The sequence below is a fragment of the Enhydra lutris genome, unplaced genomic scaffold, assembly GCF_002288905.1.
Source record: "Enhydra lutris kenyoni isolate GAN:26980312 unplaced genomic scaffold, ASM228890v2 scaffoldscaffold39, whole genome shotgun sequence".
NCBI classification, from domain to species: Eukaryota; Metazoa; Chordata; class Mammalia; order Carnivora; family Mustelidae; genus Enhydra; species Enhydra lutris.
Window position 1 is genome coordinate 15,802,439 of NW_019154123.1, and position 22,766 is coordinate 15,825,204.

The 22,766-nt window shown below is 37.3% G+C and overlaps 2 protein-coding genes across 4 annotated transcripts in view; one reads left to right on the forward strand and one right to left on the reverse strand.

Moving 5' to 3' along the window:
• Window positions 1–22,766, reverse strand: part of LOC111155153 (acyl-CoA dehydrogenase family member 11) — a 91,164-nt gene that overhangs the window by 21,022 nt on the left and 47,376 nt on the right. For both annotated transcript variants that reach the window (XM_022515230.1, XM_022515231.1), the window contains one exon: window positions 21,900–21,998. In XM_022515230.1, coding sequence (XP_022370938.1) covers window positions 21,900–21,998 — 99 coding nt within the window. The remainder of the gene's footprint in view (window positions 1–21,899; window positions 21,999–22,766) is intronic.
• LOC111155155 (atypical chemokine receptor 4) lies at window positions 15,601–20,765 on the forward strand. Of its 2 annotated transcripts, none has more exons than XM_022515233.1 (2): window positions 15,601–16,192; window positions 19,221–20,765. In XM_022515233.1, exon 2 carries the CDS (start codon window positions 19,230–19,232, stop codon window positions 20,280–20,282), a length of 1,053 nt encoding a protein of 350 aa, XP_022370941.1. In that variant the 5' UTR covers window positions 15,601–16,192; window positions 19,221–19,229; the 3' UTR covers window positions 20,283–20,765. The 2 variants fall into 2 exon arrangements, with proteins under 2 accessions (XP_022370941.1, XP_022370940.1); XM_022515232.1 differs by lacking the exon at window positions 15,601–16,192 and adding an exon at window positions 18,153–18,198 and having other exon boundaries at window positions 19,221–20,603.

Here is a 22,766-nt window from a genome sequence, read left to right on the forward strand (position 1 = left end):
AGAGAGAGGAGGAAGCAGGCTCCCTGCTGAGCAGAGAGTCCAATGCGGGGCTTGATCCCAGGTCCCCGGGATCATGACCTGAGCCGAAGGCAGAGGCTTTAACCCACCGAGCCACCCAGTTGCCCCCCCAGCTTTCTTTTGATGTCCATTAGCATGGTAAATTGTTTTCCACCCCCTCATGTTAAATCTGGAGGTGTCTTTGGGTCTAAAATGAGTTTTTTGCAGACAGCATATCAATGGATCTTATTTTTTTTATCCATTCTGATATCCTGTGTCTTCTGATTGGCATTTAGCCCATTTACATTAAGGTAACTACTGAAAGATATGTATTTAGTGCCATTGTATTGCCTGTAAGGTAACTATTTCTGTATATTGTCTCAGTTCCTTTCTGGTCTGTTACTTTTAGGCTCTCTCTATAACCAGCAGGGAGACTGAAGCAGTCAACAAAAATCTCCCAACAAACAAGAGCCCAGGGCCAGACGGCTTCTCAGGGGAATTCTACCAAACATTTAAAGAAGAATTAACACCTATTCTCCTATATCGTTCCAAAAAATTGAAATGGAAGGAAAACTTCCAAACTCATTTTATGAGGCCAGCATTACCTTGATCCCAAAAGCAGACAAAGACCCCATCAGAAAGAAGAATTACAGACCAATATCCCTGATGAACATGGATGCAAAAATTCTCACCAAAATACTAGCCAATAGGATCCAACAGTACATTAAGAGGATTATACAACATTAAGAGGATTATACAAGTGGGATTTATTCCAGGGCTGCAAGGTTGGTTCAACATCCACAAATCAATGTGGTACAATACATTAGTGAAAGAAAGAATAAGAACCGTATGATTCTCTCAATAGATGCTGAAAAAGCATCTAACAAATTACAACATCCTTTCTTGACCAAAACTCTTCAAAGTGTTTTGAAGGGAGAGGGTTTTTAAGGGAAAGGGATAGAGGGTCCATATCTCAATATCATAAAAGCCATGTATGAGAAACACACAGTGAATATCATTCCCAATGGGGAAAAACTGAGAGCTCTTCCCCTAAGTCAGGAAAACACAAGGGATGTCCACTATCACCACTGCTATTCAACAGAGTACTAGAAGTCCTAGCCTCAGCAATTGGACAACAAAAAGAAATAAAAGGCATCCGAATTGGCAAAGAAGTCAAACTCTCACTCTTTGCAGATGATATGATACTTTATGTGGAAAATCCAAAAGACTACTCCAAAACTGCTAGAACGCAAACAGGAATTCAGTAAAGTGTCAGGATATAAAATTAATTCACAGAAATCAGTTGCATTTCTATTCACCAACATAAGACAGAAGACAGAGAAATTAAGGAGTCAATCCCATTTCGAATTGCACCCAAAACCATAAAATACCTAGGCAAAATAACCAAGGAGGCAAAGAATCTGTACTCAAAAAACTATAAAGTACTCATGAAAGAAACTGAGGAAGACACAAAGAAATAGAAAAACGTTCCATTTCATGGATTGGAAAAACAAATATTGTGAAAATGTCTCTGCTACCTAAAGCAATCTACACATTTAATGCAATCCCTATCAAAATACCATCAACTTTTTTCAAAGAAATGGAACAAATAATCCTAAAATTTATATGGAACCAGAAAAGACCCCGGATAGAGGAATATTAAAAAAGAAAACCAAAGTTGGCAGCATCACAATTCCAGACTTCAAGATCTATTACATAGACTTTATGCTCTGTAATCATCAAGACAATATGGTACTGACACAAAAACAAACACAGATTGACAGAACAGAAGAGAGAACCCAGAAATGGATGCTCAACTCTATGGTAAACTAATCTTTGACAAAGCAGGAAAGAATATCCAACGGAAAAAAGACAGTCTCTTCAACAAATGGTGTTGGGAAAATTGGACAGCCATGTACAGAAGAATGGAACTGGACCATTTCCTTACACCACACACAAAACAGGCTCAAAAAATGGATGAAAGACCTCAAAGTGAGGGAGGAATCCATCAAAATCCTTGAAGAGAACACAAGCAGCAACCTCTTCAACCTCAGCTGCAGCAACTTCTTCCTAGAAACATCGCCAAAGGCAAGGGAAGCAAGGACAAGCATGAACTATTGGGACTTCATCAAGATAAAAAGCTTTTGCACAGCAAAGGAAAATAGTCAACAAAACCAAAAGACAAGGACAGAATGGGAGAAGATATTTGCAAATGACATATCAGATAAAAGGCTAGTATCCAAAATCTATAAAGAACTTAACAAACTCAGCACCCAAAGAACAAATAATCCAATCAAGAAATAGGCAGAAGACATGAGCAGACATTTCTGCAAAGAAGACATCCAGATGGCCAACAGACACATGAAAAAGTGCTCAACATCACTCGGCATGAGGGAAATACAAATCAAAACCCCAGTCAGATACCACCTCACACCAGTCAGAATGGCTAAAATTTACAAGTCAGGAAATGACAGGTTTTGGTGAGGATGAAGAGAAAGGGGAACCCACCTACACTGCTGGGAGGAACGCAAGCTGGTGCAGCCACTCTAGAAAACAGTATGGAGGTTCCCCAAAAAGTTGAAAATAGAGCTACCCTATGACCCAGCAATTGCACTGCTGGGTATTTACCCTAAAAATACAAACATAGTGATCCAAATGTTAATAGCAGCACCCAAATGTTAATAGCAGCAATGTCCTCAATAGCCAAAGTATGGAAAGAGCCTAGATGTCCATCAACAGATGAATGGATAAAGAATGGATAAGAAGATGTTTTATATATATATGTATACATATATATATAAAACATCTTTTTTTTTAAAAAGATTTTTATTTATTTATTTGACAGACAAAGACCACAAGTAGGCAGAGAGGCAGGCAGAGAGAGAGGTGGAGGCAGGCTCTCTGTGGAGCAGAGAGCCCGATGCAGGGCTCGATCCCAGGACCCTGGGATCATGACCTGAACTGAAGGCAGAGGCTTAACACACTGAGCCACCCAGGCGCCCCTATATATATAGAACATCTTCTTATCCATTCTTCTATCCATCATTCTTATCCATACACACACACACATATATATAATATATATATATTCCATTGTGTATATACATACACAATGGAATATATATGGAGCCATCAAAAAACACGAAATCTTGCCATTTGCCACAACATGAATGGAACTAGAGGCTATTATGCTAAGTGAAATAAGTCAATCAGAGAAAGACCGTTATCATATGATCTCACTGATATGAGGAATTTGAGAAACAAGATAGAGGATCATAGGGGAAGGGGGGGAAAAATGAAACAAGATGAAACCAGAGAGGGAGACAAACCACAAGAGACTCTTAATCTCAGGAAACAAACTGAGGGTTGCTGGAGGGAAGGAGGGTGAAAGGGATGGGTAGCTGGGTGATGGACATTGCAGAGGGTATGTGCTATGGTGAGTACTGTGAAATGTGTAAGACTGATGAATCACAGATCTGTATCCCTGAAACAAATAATACATTATATGGTGAAATAAATAAATAAATGAATGAATGAATGGATGGATGTATAATGAAGGCATAACCATAACAGAAAAGGAAGTGAGAAGGTGAGACGTAGGACTGGGGGTGTTGGTGGTCACCAACAGATGAAAGATTTCAATAAATATCTTGGAAGTAGATGAGGCAAGCTGACCAATGAAATGGGCAGTGAAGTCAGAGTCTTGAAAATGAGGTAAGACACTGCAAAGGGAGAGGGTTCTGGTCCCAGAGTCAGAAGGTATGACTGAGAAGCAAGGCTACCAAAGATGAATTAATTCAAGATTTTTAGGTGGACATATGTACCACGTGGCACTCCATAGGCAGGTATATGACACGTAGCCTGAAAAAGAAAAGTATGTAGCATGTTACCAAAAACACAAAACAAAACAAAAAAAACTGAATAAAGTTATTTTGAAGCTTGGAGTCTGTAACTTGATAACTAGCTTCCTATCAGTGACTCTAAACTGAATCCCAGGCCTCCTCCACCAAAAGTTTCTTTATATAATTTCTACCTAGGAAGGAAACATGCCTGGGAAAGAGCTCTGTGAAAAACTCCATTTACCCTTGCTTTTCTCTTAAGTATGCTCAGAAAACCAAGAATCTGTACTACGTGAAGAGAACCTGCAGCATTAAAAAGAAATGACTGACCAAAATAAATAAACTGTAAAACTGACCATAGAGGAACAAAATAAAACAAGAAACAGAGAGAACCTAAACAAAAGAAAACAAATGAGTTAAACCAAACAACAAAAATTCTAGTTGGAATAATTTGAGAGATTCAAATGTATTACAGCCATAAAACCAGAAAAGGATGTTGTGAAACAGGAACAACCAAAGAACAAGAAAATAAAAACTCTTAGAGCTTAACATATGACTGCTAAAGCATAAAGTTCAATAGAAGCACTAAAAATCAAATCAAGAAAATTTCCCACAGGCAGAGGAAGAAGTCAGAGACCAAAAGTAGGAAAGCAAAGAGAAGAGACACTTAAAGCAAAAATATAAAATCTAAGATTACAGTAAAAGAGGTCTAAAAAAAGAGAAAATAGTCCAAAAAAAGAAGAGAAAAATAAAGGTAAGAACTTATCAATGAAACTTGAAAATTCTCTAAAACAAAACAAAACAAAACAAAACAAAACAAAAAGTCTTCAGATTAAAAGGGCCATTGACTGGCAAGAAGAATCCATCTCTAGGCATTTCAAAACATCAACAATAAAGAGAAAATCCTAAAGGGTTTCAAAAAGAAAAAAAAACAAAAACCAAAAAACAAGCCACCTCTAAAGGAATGAGGATTAGACTTGCATCAGATTTCTCATCAGCAACAAGGGATGCTAGATAAAAGAGTTCAATCTAGAATTCTAGGGCGCCTGGGTAGCTTAGTGGGTTAAAGCCTCTGCCTTCGGCTCAGGTCATGATCTCAGGGTCCTGGGATCGAGCTCCACATCCAGCTCTCTGCTCTGCAAGGAGTCTGCTTCCCCCTCTCACTCTCTGCCTGCCTCTCTGTACTTGTGATTTCTGCCTGTCAAATAAATAAATAAGATCTTTTTAAAAAAATGTTTAAAAAAAATCTAGAATTCTATACCCATCCACATATCAATCTCTGTCATGGCAAAATAAATACCTACCTATTCAGACACATACGATCTCAGATAATTTTATTTACTTAAGCATTTTTTCTTAAAAAGAATACACTCAAGCAAAATAAGGAAGTAAAAAAAAAAGTCATAGGGTGCAAAAGATGAACAATCCCAGGAAAGTAATATGTAAAAATTCCAGGATAACTGTACTGAAGTATGCCTAAAAGATAATCAGTCCAGACTGGAATAGGAATAGGAATAAAGACTCTATGAGAAAAGTCTCCAGAAAAGGGAAAATTCAGTAGGATTACAGGCACAACTTAAACATACATGTGTGTATGTTTAAGGGGGAGGAGATACAATATGAAACAGGTAAATAATTCAGTGAAAGAAAAATGGTAACTAGAGATTCCAGGAAAATAATTTTTTAAATATACAAATGAACCATGATGCCATATTTTAGTTGGTTTTATATTTGGCTCTTCATTTGGTGAGTAATTTTAAATTGTATTCTGGACACTGATTCTTTTGTTTTGAAGACTCTGGATTCTATTATAATCCCTTCAAAGCATGTTGATGTTTTTGTCTTATTAGGCTCTTAGGTAGAGTCAAACTGCAGAGTCTATCTCAGTTTAGGTGGGGTGAGAGATCAAATTTTAGTTTATTCTTTTTATTTAGCTGCAGGTGCTTTGAGTCGACTACATGATTTTGATTCAGGAGTCAGCAGAGACTTGGGCAAAGTTTACAGGTGAAACCTGGAGCTCTCCTTTCATGGTTCTCTACCTTCCAGGAATAACCAAACTACAACCTCATTTTTGAGCAGTGATGGCGGCTCTAGGCACTGTCTTCTAGTTGCTTAGAACACAAAGACCCAAGTTTTCTAGAGAAGCTTCAGCTTTTTCAAACCACACTGTGTCCTCAAGCCAAAGTCTAAAAATGAAAAACTTCTCTTTTGCTGTCTCATCTTCCAAATTTTGACTCTGCTACAAAATCAGCCTGCTTTGGGTCACTCCCCAGCATCAAGGAGTTGTTTTGTTTTGTTTGTAGCTTTTTAGTTGTTATCTATGAGGTCGATCTTAGGTGCTAACTCCACTGCACAAGAAATGAAGTTCCCTTAGAGTTTTGGCCTTTAAACTTTGCCAAAACCAAGTTTTTGCACAACCAGTATGGCAGTTTCTTTTTTTTTTTAAAGATTTTATTTATTTATTTGAGAGAGAGACAGTGAGAGAGAGCATGAGCGAGGAGAAGGTCAGAGAGAGAAGCAGACTCCCCATGGAGCTGGGAGCCCGATGCGGGACTCGATCCCGGGACTCCAGGACCATGACCTGAGCTGAAGGCAGTCGTCCAACCAACTGAGCCACCCAGGCGTCCCAGTATGGCAGTTTCTTATATATTCACACACCTATCATTAGTTTCGGCTAATGTTTTAGAAATGCAATGATCACCTCAAAACATGATCATACAAGAAGCAGAATTAGAAATCTTAGCTCTAAAACTTTAAAACCAATAAAATCGAGAGTTTAAAATTCTAATCCCCTCTATCCTATATTGTGAGTTATACATATAAAGTAAAGATGTATTTAAGATTAAAATATAATTGTTTTAAAACAATTTGGGTTCTGGGGCGCCTGGGTGGCTCAGTGGGTTAAGCCTCTGCCTTCGGCTCAGGTCATGATCTCAGGGTCCTGGGATCAAGCCCCGCATCGGGTTCTCTGCTCAACGGGGAGCCTGTTTCCTCCTCTCTCTCTCTGCCTGCCTCTCTGCCTACTTGTGATCTCTCTCTCTCTCTGTGTCAAGTGGATAAATAAAATCTTTAAAAAAACAAAAAACCCAATTTGGGTTCTTTCAAATTTAATGGAATCTACTTTTCAATCAGTTCTGACTGGACTCTTTAAAAGAAGGATGTTTCAGGAGCCACATTTGCCAAATTGTAATGAGAAAAGATCCTACCATTCACATATTTCAAAATTAAGTTTTAAAATGTCTCAGATTATACCATCAATGTGAATCCACTTGACTATCCTTGCTTATTGAATCATGTTTGAATTTCCAAATTGTGTATCACTGTTTTATAAGAGTGTGTCCTGATTTTTATAGGTCCTAATATATAAAAAACTGAATTCCACTAATTTGAGGATTAACCTGAAGAACATTAGGATTATTTAAATAATAGATTATCCACACTGAATTATGGATCTTAACTGCAATTTTTTTTCTTCTTTTTTTTTTAAAGATTTTATTTACTTATTTGACAGACAGAGATCACAAGTAGGCAGAGAGGCAGGCAGCGGGGGAGGAGGAAGCAGGCTCCCCTGCCAAGCAGAGAGCCCGATGCAGGGCTTGATCCCAGGACCCTGAGATCATGACCTGAGCTGAATGCAGAGGCTTAACCCACTGAGACACCCAGGCACTCCTTAACTGAAATTTCTTATCTGAAAACGTTGGGCTGGGGAATTTTTTTTTTTTAATACCCTTGACTGGTCCTGGCTGTGCAATAATATGCTATTGTGCTTTGATTCTTAGAAATTAGAGAAAAAAAAATTTTTCTAGAGAGGCTCCCTTTTAAATTTTCAAGTGAGTATTTTTCTAGTTAGAGTTTTTGAAGTTTTATTTATAGGAAGCCTTAAGGCCCACAGGCTAATAAAAGGGTCAGGTCATTTGCTGTATATAATCTACATTGTTTCCATGGTGAGAGTACTTCAAAAATCAGATTAGGACACAATGACACAATTTGGGGTTTATTTGCACTAGAGATCTTTTCTTTCTCTACTTTCTATCCTGGTAATCAAGGACATTTTTGATAAATCTTTTAAGGTTCTGTGGATTTTAAACTTAGATGACCAGTAGCTAAATCCTTCAAACGCAAAATCTTTTCTATAATTCCCTAAACCTAGCTGAAAGCCCTCTTTTTCTAACACCCAGAATATATTTTTCTCTAGTATTTTCCAATAGCACTTCCTGTCTTGTTCTTCATGAAAAATTGTTGCCACAGTTTTAAGTAACTGCTTAATAGATTCCAGACATCAGGTAAATTTTGAAGAAAGTCAAGAAACAAGGCAAATAATTTTTTGATTCTGCTTCATTCAATCTAATATGGAAAACAATTCAGATTTTTTTATTTTTATTTTTTTTTAAAGATTTTATTTATTCATTTGACAGAGATCACAAGTAGGCAGAGCAGCAGGCAGAGAAAGGGGGGAAGCAGGCTCCCTGCTGAGCAGAGAGCCCGATGTGGGGCTCGATCCTAGGACCCTGGGATCATGACCTGAGCCGAAGGCAGAGGCTTAACCCACTGAGCCACCCAGGCGCCCCAACAATTCAGATTTTAAAAAATAAAACTTCTAAACTGGCTCTTCTTTGGGGGTCATTAAGTAGAGGAAAAAAGGGTGAGTGGATAGGTTGTAAATTTTAAGATACTTTGATTTAACCTTGATGTTTCAGAAAATGGGAAAGACCCCTCACAAATATATCATCTCAACTTAGCTACAAGCAGAATTTGGCAGGTGCAGCAGCTAAAACACATCCTTCTTCTAAATAGAGCTTTTGCTCTTTTTTGTGATTATGATCTTGGACCTTGAGATCAAGACCTGAGCTGAGCTAAGAGTTGGACGCTTAACCGACTGAGCCATCCAGGAGACCCTCTTTTTTATTACTTTAGTTAACGAACAGGATACCAGACGTTGTGGATGAAATATATTAGAGGAAATCCGAATAGGCCAGGAAACATTTAAATATATCTGTTGTGTCACAGGCTTCCATGAATGAAAATAGATAGCACATATAAAATAATTGTTTTTAATTCAGCCTCTGGTTTTTTAAGGCTTTTCAAGTGCCAGAATTAAGTCAGGCTGAAAATCACATCTCCCTGATATTTGCTGGTCAGTTTTAATTTTTTAGGTTCTTAAAAACCATACGGTTATCAAACAAAATCATTCTCTAACACAAGGAAAAATGTCAGATGGAGGAAAAACATGACCATTGGGATTGAGTCCTGCATCATAGGGCTCCTTGCTCAGTGGGGAGACTGCTTCTCCCTCTGCCTGCTGTTCCCCCTGCTTGTGTTCTCTCTCTCTCCCTAACAAATAAACAAATAAAATCTAAATAAATAAATAAAGTTTGTTTAAAAAAATGTTTATCTACAATCCTACAGTTAAGAAAAAACTCCATTAGGGAAGCCTGGGTGGCTTATTTGGTTAAGCATCTGCCTTTAGCTCAGGTCATGATCCCAGTGTCCTGGGATTGAGCTTCACACTGGGCTCCTGGGGAGCCTGCTTCTCCCTCTCCCTCTGCCTCCTGGTCCCCTTGCTTGTGCTGTATCAAAGAATAAATAAAATCTTTCAAAAAAAAGAAAGGAAAAAAACCCAATATAGTGTGTTCTCTTGGAATATGTGTTTTTTTTTTAATGGGGGGACGCACCCTTTGAAATTCACTTATTCTACCTCCAGAAAGGTTTTACATAGTAATTATGCAATCAGTGTTAAATGCTGGACTACTTCTATCATTGTTACAGAATACGGTTGGATCAAAATCAATTCCAAATAGATCAGAGCTGAAATTATTAAAAATTTAAATAATCGAACCATAAAAAACTAGAAGAAAAAATAGTATTTATGAAATCTCTGGATGGGGAAAAATTTTTAAACCTTAAAAATGATAAATGAAATCAAAAGAAAGACATCAATTGTGCTATCTATATAAAACTACTGTACATTAAAAAGAAAAAAAATCAATCAGGGGAAAATATTTCACACATGGCCAGGAAGAAAAGGGAAGAGTACTGAATCTGTTACAAGTCATTTAGAAAGCAAAGCTAGTCAAATAACTCATTCTATTGGCAAGGTTCCATGGAGATAGACACTTTCATTAATGATGGGTGTACAAAATAATATCCCTAGGTAGTATAACTTGGCAATATCCATCAAAATTACAGATTCAATTACTCTTTGATCCATCAATCCTACTTCTGGGACTTACCCTACAGATATAGTTGTTCTTGAATGCAAAGACAGGTGCACAAGATTATTCACTGCAGTAGTATTTTTTGTATTTGCAAAGAATTAGACATTAACCAATATCCATCAATAGAAGACTATTTAAATATACTGTGCTGTGTCCATACAATGGAACCCATCCAAAAAGAATAAGGAACCTTTCTATGCACTTATCTGGAAGAACTCTACAATTATCCTATACTGTGAATAGTAAGAACACTACCTTTTGTGTAAGAAAGAGACAATTACACATGATTAATCACATTCTTCAACACTTCTCAAATTAAGTCCAGTTTCCCACATTATCTACAAAGATGCTTTCTATAACATCATTTGTAATAGCAAAACACTAAAACACCCTGCAAGTCCTATAATAGTTGAGTGGGAAGACAAATTATGATCTATACAACAAAATATTATTTAGCTACAAAAATGACATTTATAGGGATGCATGCATGGCTCAGTTGGTTAAATGGCTGCCTTTGGCTCAGGTTGTGATCCCAGGGTCTTGGCATTGAGCACCACATCGGGCTCTCTCCCCAGTGGGGAGTCTGCTTCTCCCTCTCTATCTGCCCCTCCCCACCTGCTCATGCTCTCTCTCACTCTCTCTCTCTCTCTCAAATAAATAAAATCTTCAAAAAAATGACATTTATAGTAAACCTAGAGTAACAGAAAATGCTAAGTAAAAAACTCACATACAATATTAATATGTAATATGCACACTAAAGAGAAGTCATGAGATTATCTAAATGTTCAGTGCATATCTCAATATCAATTTTCAATATAAATTATGTTGAAAATATAACATTATATTTTCAATGATAATTCAGTATATAGTTTAGCCAGATTGCTTTCCCAAACATCTGTCACTGAGCAAAATGGTACTTCAAAAGGAAGGCTAAGAAATGGGTGTGGCGAGAGATTCTTCAGGAATGAGGGATACTGGTATGTTAAGGCATTTCATGGAGAGAATTTATGGTGAGCAGCTAGTTGCAATCATAAAGATTCTGTTCTTAGGGATATGAGAAATAGGAGACAAGTACCAAAAATGGGGGAGGGGCAAGAAAGAAACAACTTAGTACTTTGGTAAGTTGCTTAGGGTAAATGATGCTTTTCCCTAATCTCCAAGCTATATGATTGCCTTTCCTATCTTGTCAAGACTCCCCTATCAATACCACCTCTTCTAGTTCTGTCTGGGAGAAGGAAAATAAAGGAAAAGGCCAGGCAATAAACTAGTTTCACCTTATTTCATGTGGTATATACGACCAAAAGAGGCTTGATCTTTTATCTGTTTTGCCTGGGTATGTGTGTGAATTAGCAAAAAATGATGTGTGATTTTTGAAAGATGTAAAGATTATAGCATTATAACTGATCGTAATCCTATTTACAAGAAAGCATGTGATTGTTGGGGAGTATAAAATAAAGGAAAAGAATACTTTTAAATACTCTTTAAAATTACCAGGATTCAAAGGGTGCCTGGGTGGCTCAGTCGTTAAGTGTCTGCCTTCGGCTCAGGTCATGATTCCAGCGTCCTGGGGTCAAGCCCTGCATCAGCCTCCTTGCTCAGTGGGAAGCCTGTTTCTCCCTCTCCCTCTGCCTGCCCCTCTGCCTGCCACTCTGCCTGCTTGTGCCCTCTATCTCCATCATATAAATAAATAAAATCTTAAAAAAAAATTCCAGCTCCACTGCTAAACTTGTAAGTCTGTGGAGGATAAGTTAAACTTTGATTGACTGATTGAATCATTCACTCATTCATTCATGTATTTAATTATTATTCAGTAAACTGGTACCATAAGTAAGGCACACAGCTAAATGTTGAGGATATAGCAGGACACATGATTGCTATGGAAGATAGAAAATTTTACTAAGTACTAGTAACAAAGTGAAATAGTACTAGAGGAGTAAAGAGTATACACATCTGATCTAATCTAAAAGGGTTAAGGAAGTCTTCCTGAGTTAAGTAACATTAAGGTTAGACCTGAATCTGAATCCTAAATAGAAGTAGCTAAAGTGGAGGGGGGAGGAGTATTCTAGATAGGAGTAATAGCACTGAACAAAGGCTCACAAGTCAGTATTGCATCTACATATAATATAGATGAAGAGATTATATAATTGTTAACTATGGAGGCTGCTGTTATAGATGAGTCATAAAAGAAGCATAGCATCAAGGGAAAGTAAAATGGATCAATAATCACAAGGGAAAGTAGGATTATTTATTAATTTAAAATACTGACTATATGCCAGGCACTTCAGATGTATCAATGAAGAAAGGAAATAAAAGTCCTTGCCCTGATGAAGCTTATATTCTAATACAGGGCAAGAGATAACAGCAGACATAATGCATATTATATAGTAAATCAGCAGAGGATCAGTACAATGGTTAAGCTAGATTGGAGTATAGGCGGGTGAGGGGTATATTAAATAGAGTAATTAGGGATTGCCTCAGTGAGGAGGTGATGGTGACTGGACAAAGCCTTGAGAGATGAAGGAGTACGGTTTGCAAATATTGAGAGGAAACACATTCCAGACGAGCAGAAAAGCCAGTACAAAAGCCCTAAGAAGGAATGTGACTGGTACATTCCAAGACAAAAAGAAAGTTGGTGTGGCAGACCAAACAAGCAAAGCATAAAGTAGTAGGAAAAAAGGTCAAGAGGCAATGAGGGATGGAGGCAGAACTTGCAGGATTTTGTAGGCCTGTCTGAAAATTTAGGGGAGGGTTGCTTGTTCACATCATACTGCTCTAGTATATATAAGATCAAGAACAAGAGGTAAGAGAGGAGGCTGGGAAAGATGGCAGAGTAGGGGCACCATTGTCCCATGTTTACAACTAGATTTCAATCACCTGAGTAAATAAACCTGAGAGCTATCTGAAGACAGGCAGAACAAACTCCACGACTAAATGCAGAAAAGAAGCCTCATGGAAGAATTTAGGAAGAATAGAAAATGCAGTTAGGAGCTGTCTGAAGGAAAGAGGGAATTGTGGGAGCAGAGAAGGGAAAGTAACATGGAGCCCACATGGGAAAACGAATCCCCATAATATCTGGCCTTGAAAACTGGAGGGGCTGAATTCCATGAGTTTGTATAACCAGTGAGACTTGGAGCCTGGAACTTTAGAAGTCAGTTGACTCAGCATTGGGCAAATGGGTAGAGGAATGATAGCTGGGCCCCCCACCCTTAAAAAGACAAGGGCTGGCAGAGAGGCAACATAGAAGCGACAGTTTGCACAATGGGAGGGAGATCTGTTTATACTGACTTTGGAGTGTGTTGAGGACTTCTCTGGGAATGAAGGAGTTGGTAGGTGCCATTTTCCTCCCCTCCCTGCAAACACAGAGCCATTTGTTGGAGATGGTGCTACATAGATACTTGCTGCCTAAGGTGCTAGCAATGCAACCACCCATAAGTTCTGGAACACTTGCCCAGTCCAAGGATGCTGGCTTCAGCCCCGGGTTCAGCACAAATTTTGTTAAAGCCTCCGTACTTCAGGAGATCCAGTCTAGGACTAGCAGCTCAGAACAAATCTGCTAACACCACTGTCCTGCCTCCAAGCCCTTCTGCAGTCATGTGCCCTCAGAACGAGCCTTTGTGGGTCTCACTAACATCACAGAGAGCAAGTGCAGCCCACAACAGGGAGAGATTCAGGGTAGATGTCTAGACTGAAAGGAAAAGCGACTCGGACACAATAGTAGGATGCAAGTGACACACACAGGTGAAGTATTATAACTGATTCTGATAAACAGCAGACACTGCACTGCAGGGCACTACAGTACCTCTTCTTCATAAAGCCATTACTTTCAAGAGCAGCTGATGTAGCTAACTTTCCTAACACAGAGAGGCAGACAGAGAGATAGAAAAATGAGACAGAAAAACACGTCCCAAATGAAAGAATAAGATAAAATCATAGCAAGAGATCTAAGTGAAATAGAAATAAGTAATGGGCTTGATAAAGAATTTAAAGTAATAATCACAAAGATACTGGACTTCAGAAACAGGTGGAGAACATTAGTGAGATCCTTGACAAAGAGATAAAAACTAACATATCAGAAATGAAAAACTCAATAAATGAAATTAAAAAAATAATAGGTGAAATAAATAGTAGGTTATAGGAAGCAGAGAAAGGTATCAGTGACCTGGAGGACAGAGTAATGGAAAGCAATCAAGCTGAAAAGGTGAGAGACAAACAAATACTGTATAATGAGAATAGATGTAGAGAATTCAGTGACTCCATCAAGCATAATAATATTCACATTATAGGGATCCCAGAAGAGAGAGAAAGGGAGGCAGAAATGTATTTGAAGAAATAAGAGCTGAAAAATTCCTGAATCTAGGAAGGGAAACAAAGATCCAGATTCAGGAGGCACAAAGATTCTCCCAACAAATTCACCTCAAGGAGGTCCATACCAAGACACACAGTAATTAAAATTGCAAAAAACAAAAACAGTGATAAAGAATGTTACAGTTTGCAAGGGAAAAGATGAGTGCTAAATACAAAGAAAATCTTATAAGTCTAGCAGCTCATTTTTCAGCAGAAACTTTCCAGTCCAGAAGAGAGTGGCATGATGTATTCAAAGTGCTAAAAGGGAAAAATCTGCAGCCAAAAGTACTCTATCCAGCAAGGTTATCATTCAGAATAGAAGGGGAGATAAAGAATTTCTGAGACAAACAAAAGTTAAAAGAATTCATGACCACTAAACCACTCCTATGAGAATGTTAAGGGGGACTCTGTGAATGGAAAACAAAAACCATAAGTAAAACAAACAAACAAACAAAAAAACAGAAAGCACAAATACAAAAAAAAAAGTATATCTGTAAAAATCAGTCAAGAGAAGCACAAAATAAAAGGATGTAAATTATGATACCAAATATCTCAAAGGTGGAGGGGAGAGGAGTAAAGGATGAGTTCAAAATTGAAGCAACCATCAGCTTAATATAGACTACTATAAGCAAAAGATGTTATATATAAACCTAATGGTAACACAAATAAAAAGAGTAATATATATGCAAAAAATGAAAAGTAAGGAATCCAAGTATATCACCAAAGAAAACCAGCAAACCATGAAAGAGCAAGAGAAGAAAGGTCAGAGAAAAACTGCAAAAACAACGACAAAACAAGTAACAAAATAACTATAATCAATACATATATATCAATAGTTACTTTGAATGTCACTGGACTAAATGTTCCAATCAAAAGACATATGGTATCAGAAAGGATAAAAAAACAAGACCCATCTATATGCTGCCTATAATTTCTACATGTGGAGACTGAGCCTAGCTTTGCATGAGAAAAGAAATAAAGGGCATTGCTATGCAAATGTATGGAGAGTCCCGTTTAAACAGGAGGGCTAAATCTGCATGCATTTCTTCTTCAATTTTCATTTGTTTGGAAGCATGGGAAAAACAATGTCCCCAGACAGAAGGATTTTGAAGGTTTGTATGCTGGTCTTTGAAAAAATAAATTTGAAGAAGGCAAGAGAGTTTACAGTCATGGGGAAAGGCATACTCTGGGGTCAAGGACAGGGAAGAAATACATTTTTTCTTTTTTAAGCTGAGAGTTAGTTTCATAGTTTAAGTAAAATATTAAATGATGTGGCACAAAAAATATTAAGTTCTATAAGTGCCTGATCATCACTCAAAATTTAGTCTGTGATAATTTAGTCTTTTAAAAGAACTTTCCAAGTTAAAGTCATTTTTCTTTTTTTTCCTAAACAAAATAACTTCTCAGAGTATTTCTCTAGATTCCACCTACAAGTGCTCATTAGCCCTTGATGCTCTCTGGGGTGAATTTTTTTGGTTTGGCCAACGGTTCCTCAGCTGCCGACACTTTCTTGTTCCTTTCATCTAAGTAGAAACTTTGAAAGGTACTTAGTTTTTGAAACAAGATAGAATTCTTTCAAACTTGTATGCTAAGACACTTTAGAACCTGAATTTGACTTCACAGCATGGTTATACAAAAAATAAAAGATCAAGTGCTTACAAGGTTAAATTTCAGGAAAGCTCTCTTGGATGCAAGACAAAGGCGGGGTATAAAATGAAAACAAAAGTAGCCTGAGTTAAAGAGGTCATTTGAATTTACTCTCCACTCAAGACTGCTCCTCTCTGCACGCTGAAACAGGTTGGTTTTTTCATTTTCTCATTCTAATTGGAATAAGATTGTTTTTTAAAGCCCAAAGACTTTATATACTTACCTATATAAAGGGGGTGTTGATGCACAAAAGTCTAAATGTTAACATATGCAAAAAGAGCTATTTGAAAACAGCTATACACTTTAATCTTAAAACAAAAATATGAATATAGCAAGAAGAAAACATATTATTTCTGGCATTATGTTAATACCATTACTTGCCCATAAAACTTTGTTAATGAGAAAATAGGTTGTGTTATACTATTTTTTGTTTTATTTTACAAATGCTATTTTTGTTCTTGTAATAATTATAAAGACATCAAAAATGTATGTCTGACAGAAGGATCAATTCCTGCAAATAATTTCCATTCCTGTCCTATTTACTCACATTTTTTAGTAAGATTCTTATTTAAAAATATACTTCCTTAATGTCTTATATTATTTGTGCATATTATTTCTTATCATCAGGTTCAAGATTTGTGATGAATGAGAAAGAGAAAACAAAGTTCATACTGTTAATAATTAACACATAAGAAAATGATGACCAGAATGGTCTTCCAGATTGGAACTTTTCAAATTAACTTAAGGGTAAAAACAGTCATTTTAAATTGTTGGCACCTGGTTTTTACATAATGAAAGCAGTTCTTCTATGTGGTGTATTTCCTTGAGGGCCTTCTCTGCTTTACTCATCCAAACAAGGTTAGTAAGAATAATAATATTCTTTTGGAAATGTACCATAAGTTGGCACACTGTTTTAAAAATACTATTTTCATTAATGATTCTATAAGAATATTAGAGCTTTTCCCAAGGACAAAAATAACCAAAGGGAGACAGAAAGGCTAAGGAAAAGGCAAAATAAAACTCAGCAGTAAAATAAAAATACCGAATGTCATTTTTATATACATTTTAAAACTTGTGAATTCTGGGGACACCTGGGTGGCTCGGACAGTTAAGCATCTGCCTTCAGCTCAGGTCATGATACCAGGGTCCTGGGATCCAGCCCCACATTGGGTTCCTTGCTCATCTGGGAGCCTGCTTCTCCCTCTCCCTCTGCCTGCTGCTATCCCTGCCTGTGCGCTCTCTCTCTGTCAAATAAATAAATAAAATCTTAAAAACAAAAAGCAAAGAACAACAACAACAAAAAACCATGTAAATTCTCTGTGAGCTTATTTTACTCCTATAAGGTGTTAATAACCAATATAGTAAAATAACTAATGATGAGGCAAGATGATTCCTGCCATACCATCTATATATTCTAGACTAATAGCTTTATATGTGCTTGTAAGTCCTTTAGTTTGACAAATATTTACTGAGCACCTATTGTATACCAGCCACTCTCCATGTAGACATTACAAACATAAATCCAACAGGTCATACTCTTAGGGAACTAAGAAACACATTTTTTCACATAATGGGGTCAGTTCTCTGAGAATAAACGTAGGTATGTATGTAGATATAGCTATTGGATCAGGAAAATCTTCTGGGGAGGTGACATCCAAGTTAACTGAGAAGGAACTGGCTCTTTAAGAGAAGGGCAGGAAATAGTCTATCAGATGAAGGAACAGAATGAGTAATGGTGCAGACATGTGCTGCAGCATGGTGTGTGCCAGCAAACTGCTTGCAGATGAGTACTATGACTATCTGGGGTGTAGAAAGATATAGCACAGCGTGGGGTGCATTATAGAGAGATGTAGCAGGAACCATGGGTCATTTTTATATACATTTAAAAACCTGTGAATTCTGGGACAAGTTAAGCATCTGCTTAACATTATGCAGGGAGCTGTGGGCATCATGCTAAGTATGTATCGTTAGCTTGGATTGTATCTTTCAGGTGGAGAAATGTATCTTTCAGGTGAGGAGCTTAGCAGAAGAGTGACAGATTGACATTGCAGAGACAGAGAACTCTGGTGGAAGTAAGAAAAATGATTTTGACAAAGAGGTCGTAAGAAGGAAAAAGAATAGGAGATACCAGTTGGGAAGATACTGTAATAGGCCAGGTAAGAAACAACGGCGGTCGAATGGTGCAGATGTGTCAAAGAGGGCAAATTAAAAGAGATAAATTCACAATCTATTTGTAAGGTAAAATCAGAAACTAGGGGCTGACTGAAAATTAGGGATGAATGTGACAGAAGTCAAGGACAGTGTAGGCTTAAGACTCAGATAACTGGTGGAATAATGCTCCTGAATGGTAGCATACTTTCAGCACGTGTGACAGCTTTTCAAGGGAAGCTAACTAGAGGAAACTTTGTTTTTTAAAGGCAAGCCAGTGAAATTAAGTATAAACACTGAGTTAATTTATTTAACTTATTTTAAAATAAATTCATTTTAAAATATGTTTATAAATAAAAATATATTTATTTTAGCTAAATAAAGTATTTGCTTATTTAATTCACTGCCAATATCCTACATAAGAATCACAAAGTTGTGTCTGTAAAAAATATAACATTTCTTTTTCTTTTGTTGAAATCTGACTAAATTTTCATATTTTAAAAGCTACATAAAAGTCATTACTTTGATTTAGGGTTTAATGATTAAGAAAATTCCACAGCATGTTATTTTCCAGCTCCTGCACATAGACTGGTAAAAACAAAAGATGAAGAACTAATCTTGGGGATGCCTGGGTGGCTCAGTTGTCAAGCGTCTGCCTTTGGCTCAGGTCATGACCCCAGTGTCCTGGGATCAAGCCCCATATTGGGCTCCTGCTCAGTGGGAAGCTTGCTTTTCCCTCTCCCACTCCCCCTGCTTGTGCTCCCTCTCTCACTGTGACTGTCTTTGTCAAATATATTAAATAAAATCTTTAAGAAAAAAAAAAAAAGAACTAATCAACTAATCTTGGAGCTATACTCCAATGTGGCTTCCACCAAAGAATTTCAAATTTCAAAAAGCGGCAGATTCAGCCTCATCTATGTTATAGCAAAAATCTACTCTCTAGTAAAAGAACAAAACTTACACTACCTTAAAAAGTGTTTCCTTTTAAACAATATTAAAATGAATATTCTGTATTCTTTTTGACATTTAGATTGGAGCCATGACTTTGGAACACAACCAGTCAACAGATTACTACTATGAGGAAAATGAAATGAATGGCACTCATGACTACAGTCAGTATGAAGTGATTTGTATAAAAGAGGAAGTCAGAAAATTTGCAAAAGTTTTCTTGCCCGCCTTCTTCACAATAGCTTTTATCATTGGAATTGCAGGCAATTCCATAGTGGTGGCAATTTATGCCTATTACAAGAAGCAGAGAACCAAAACAGATGTGTACATCCTGAACTTGGCAGTGGCAGATTTACTCCTTCTATTCACTCTGCCTTTTTGGGCAGTTAATGCAGTTCATGGGTGGGTTTTAGGGAGAATCATGTGCAAAGTCACTTCAGCCTTGTATACAGTCAACTTTGTCTCTGGAATGCAGTTTCTGGCTTGTATCAGCATAGACAGATACTGGGCTGTAACTAAAGCCCCACGTCAATCAGGAGTGGGGAAACCATGCTGGCTTATCTGTTTCTGTGTCTGGATGGCTGCCATCTTGCTGAGTATACCTCAGCTGGTTTTTTATACAGTCAATCACAAGGCTAGGTGCATTCCCGTCTTTCCATATCACCTAGGAACATCAGTGAAAGCATCAATTCAAATGCTGGAAATCTGCATTGGATTTGTAATACCCTTTCTTATTATGGGAGTGTGCTACTTTGTCACAGCAAGAACACTTATCAGGATGCCCAACATTAAAAAATCTCGTCCCCTCAAAGTTCTGCTCACAGTGGTTATAGTTTTTATTGTCACTCAGCTGCCTTATAACCTTGTCCGGTTCTGCCAAGTCATAGACATTATCTACTCTCTGATCACCGACTGCGACATGAGCAAACGCATGGATGTTGCCATCCAAATCACAGAGAGCATTGCACTCTTTCACAGCTGCCTCAACCCAATCCTGTATGTTTTCATGGGAGCCTCTTTCAAAAACTACATTATGAAAGTTGCTAAGAAATACGGGTCCTGGAGAAGACAAAGACAAAACGCGGAGGAGATTCCTTTCGATTCAGATGATCCTACAGAGCCAACCAGTACTTTCAGCATTTAAATGTAAGACTGCTGCCTCTTGCTTCGATACACATGAATGATGCTTCTCCCTCAGATAAAACATCTGCTTTATTCTGAAACTTAAATCTCAAATATCGTGGTGCCAACTTATAGCAATCAAGAGTTGGAGGGAAGTTGGGGAGAATATAGCAACCAGGAAGAGGAGGAAATGACATAATAAATGCAGAAAACATGAACTTAAAGTTAACAATATAGGAAAATAGTATTAACAGGTATAAATAATAAAAACACATGCTATGAATTAGGCCATATGAAACAGATTAATAAAAAGGCTTATATTAAGGGGCATTTCTAATTATTTTAAAAGATCTAAATTTTAATATAAGAATGATTTCACTGCATAATTTCAGTATTTGAATAACTATACAACAAAATTTAATCCTTTTTTCCTGTTTCTTAGTTTGTAAGTGATTTCCTAAGATCCCAGAAATAACAATGTAACAATAAAAATATTACATAAAAAGTTTTACTGGCCCTTTTAATACAAAAACTTTTTTTTTTTTCCTTTTAGCCCTGGTAAATTTCTGAACATGTGCTTCCATGATGTTAATTTTCTTCAATAATAAACTGGTTATCCCATTAGATTTACCTGTGTACTCTAGAAGCAATCTTTAGATAATCATATTTACCTAGATTCCAATTTTGCAAGTTCCTAAAGGGCTTATCCATTTATGTGAGTCTATTACTGAGGGTTGACTAAACAATACATTTTCTTACATACAGATTATTTTTTTGCTTAAGCACTTACATTTTTAAGCAATAAAAGTATGTGACACAATAGATGATTCTTAATAACATGTATATCTTATCTCTTTCAATACAATTATTTATAAATTATAGTTCATTTAATATGTCCCTACTGAGGGGTGCCTGGGTGGCTCAGTGGGTTAAGCCACTGAGCCCTTCGGGTTAGGTCATGATCTCAGGGTCCTGGGATCAAGCCCTGCATTGGGCTCTCTGCTTGGCAGGGAGCCTGCTTCCTCCTCCACCTCTGCCTGCCTCTCTGCCTACTTGAGATCTCTCTGTCAAATAAATAAATAAAATCTTTTAAAAAAATATGTCCCTACTGAAATTTAATTTTGAAAGAAATTACAGTGATCAATAGTGTACACTAATACGAATTTTCTCTCTCACAAACTATAAAAAACTGTGAACTGTAAAACTGTAGGGAAAAAAAAGACAAGTTTTCTGCTCTTAAAATAAATATCACCTACTCAAGATATCTTAAAATTATTTTTTGGGGGGCACCTATGTGGCACTGTTGGTTGAGCCTCTGGCTCTTAGTTTTGGCTCAGGTAGTGATCTTGGGGTCGTTAAGATCAATCCCCAGGTTGGGCTCTGCACTCAGCATGAAGTCTGCTTAGAGTTTCTCTCTCCCTCTCTCTGTGCCTCTGTCCTACCCCCCATCCCTGCACTCTCTCCCTCTTGCCAAAATAAGTATTTTTTTAAAATTACCTTTTTTTAAATCAAGTATTTCTAAATTTGAATATGCCTTCAAAGCCAGAATTTAAAGAACGGGGTGATCATGAAACTAATAATTATGTATCATATTATTCTAGCACAGCACCTGGGACAAAGGATGGATCCGAATACTCACCACTGCTCCACCATTTCTTGCCATTAATTACATAGCTATCTCCATCTCGTTGGATGCTACATTCAATATTTGTGGCATCACTCGAAGCTACACTGGGCTCTATAAATAAGCAAAGGTTGAATTTACAGGCAGGCAGACATCATCAGTTTACAAAAGAGATTTTAGATAAGGAAATGTGAACTCTTTGAGGATAGAGGCAGGTTCCTATCCTTCCCCCCCTTCCACTCTAGTTCTCCTATAACCTACATATAGTAAGTACTCAGTAAATGTGCACTGGAAGAATGAATGAATGAATTTTGAACACTGGCGATCAGCAATCTGAATTGTGTTCTTGGCTTCCTCACTGATGCATGATTCAAGATAACTCAATCCTTTCTCCAATTATCAAAAGTAGATTAAGTATACTGTTGTTTATTGTCCACAATAGAAATCTACTAAATACTAAATATTTGCAAGCCAGATTTCCCCACCATGTAGTTTACTATCTCAGACAATTTCCAACCCTGCCTTGCAAATCCCATCAGGAATGTTTTCACTGACTTATTTTGCATTCTGTAAAGACTGATCAACACAATTTCTTCAAAAAGTTTTCCATGGGACACCCTTACACAACTGCTTTACTGTATGGCATTTCAGAACGTGCGGGTTAGCTCTCATTTGTAGTCGTCTGCACTTGCTAATATACTGCTCTTTTAAATTGGTCCTTCAGATATTTTGTGCATTCTATTTCTGAAACTAGAGACCCATGGGGTTCCTTTAGAAAGGGAGCTGTGTACTTATTTTGTAACCTCCAATTAGTGGTTTGAAGATAACATGTCACTGCAGATGTTCAATAAATGCCTCTCACCGATTTTAAATGGAGATCAG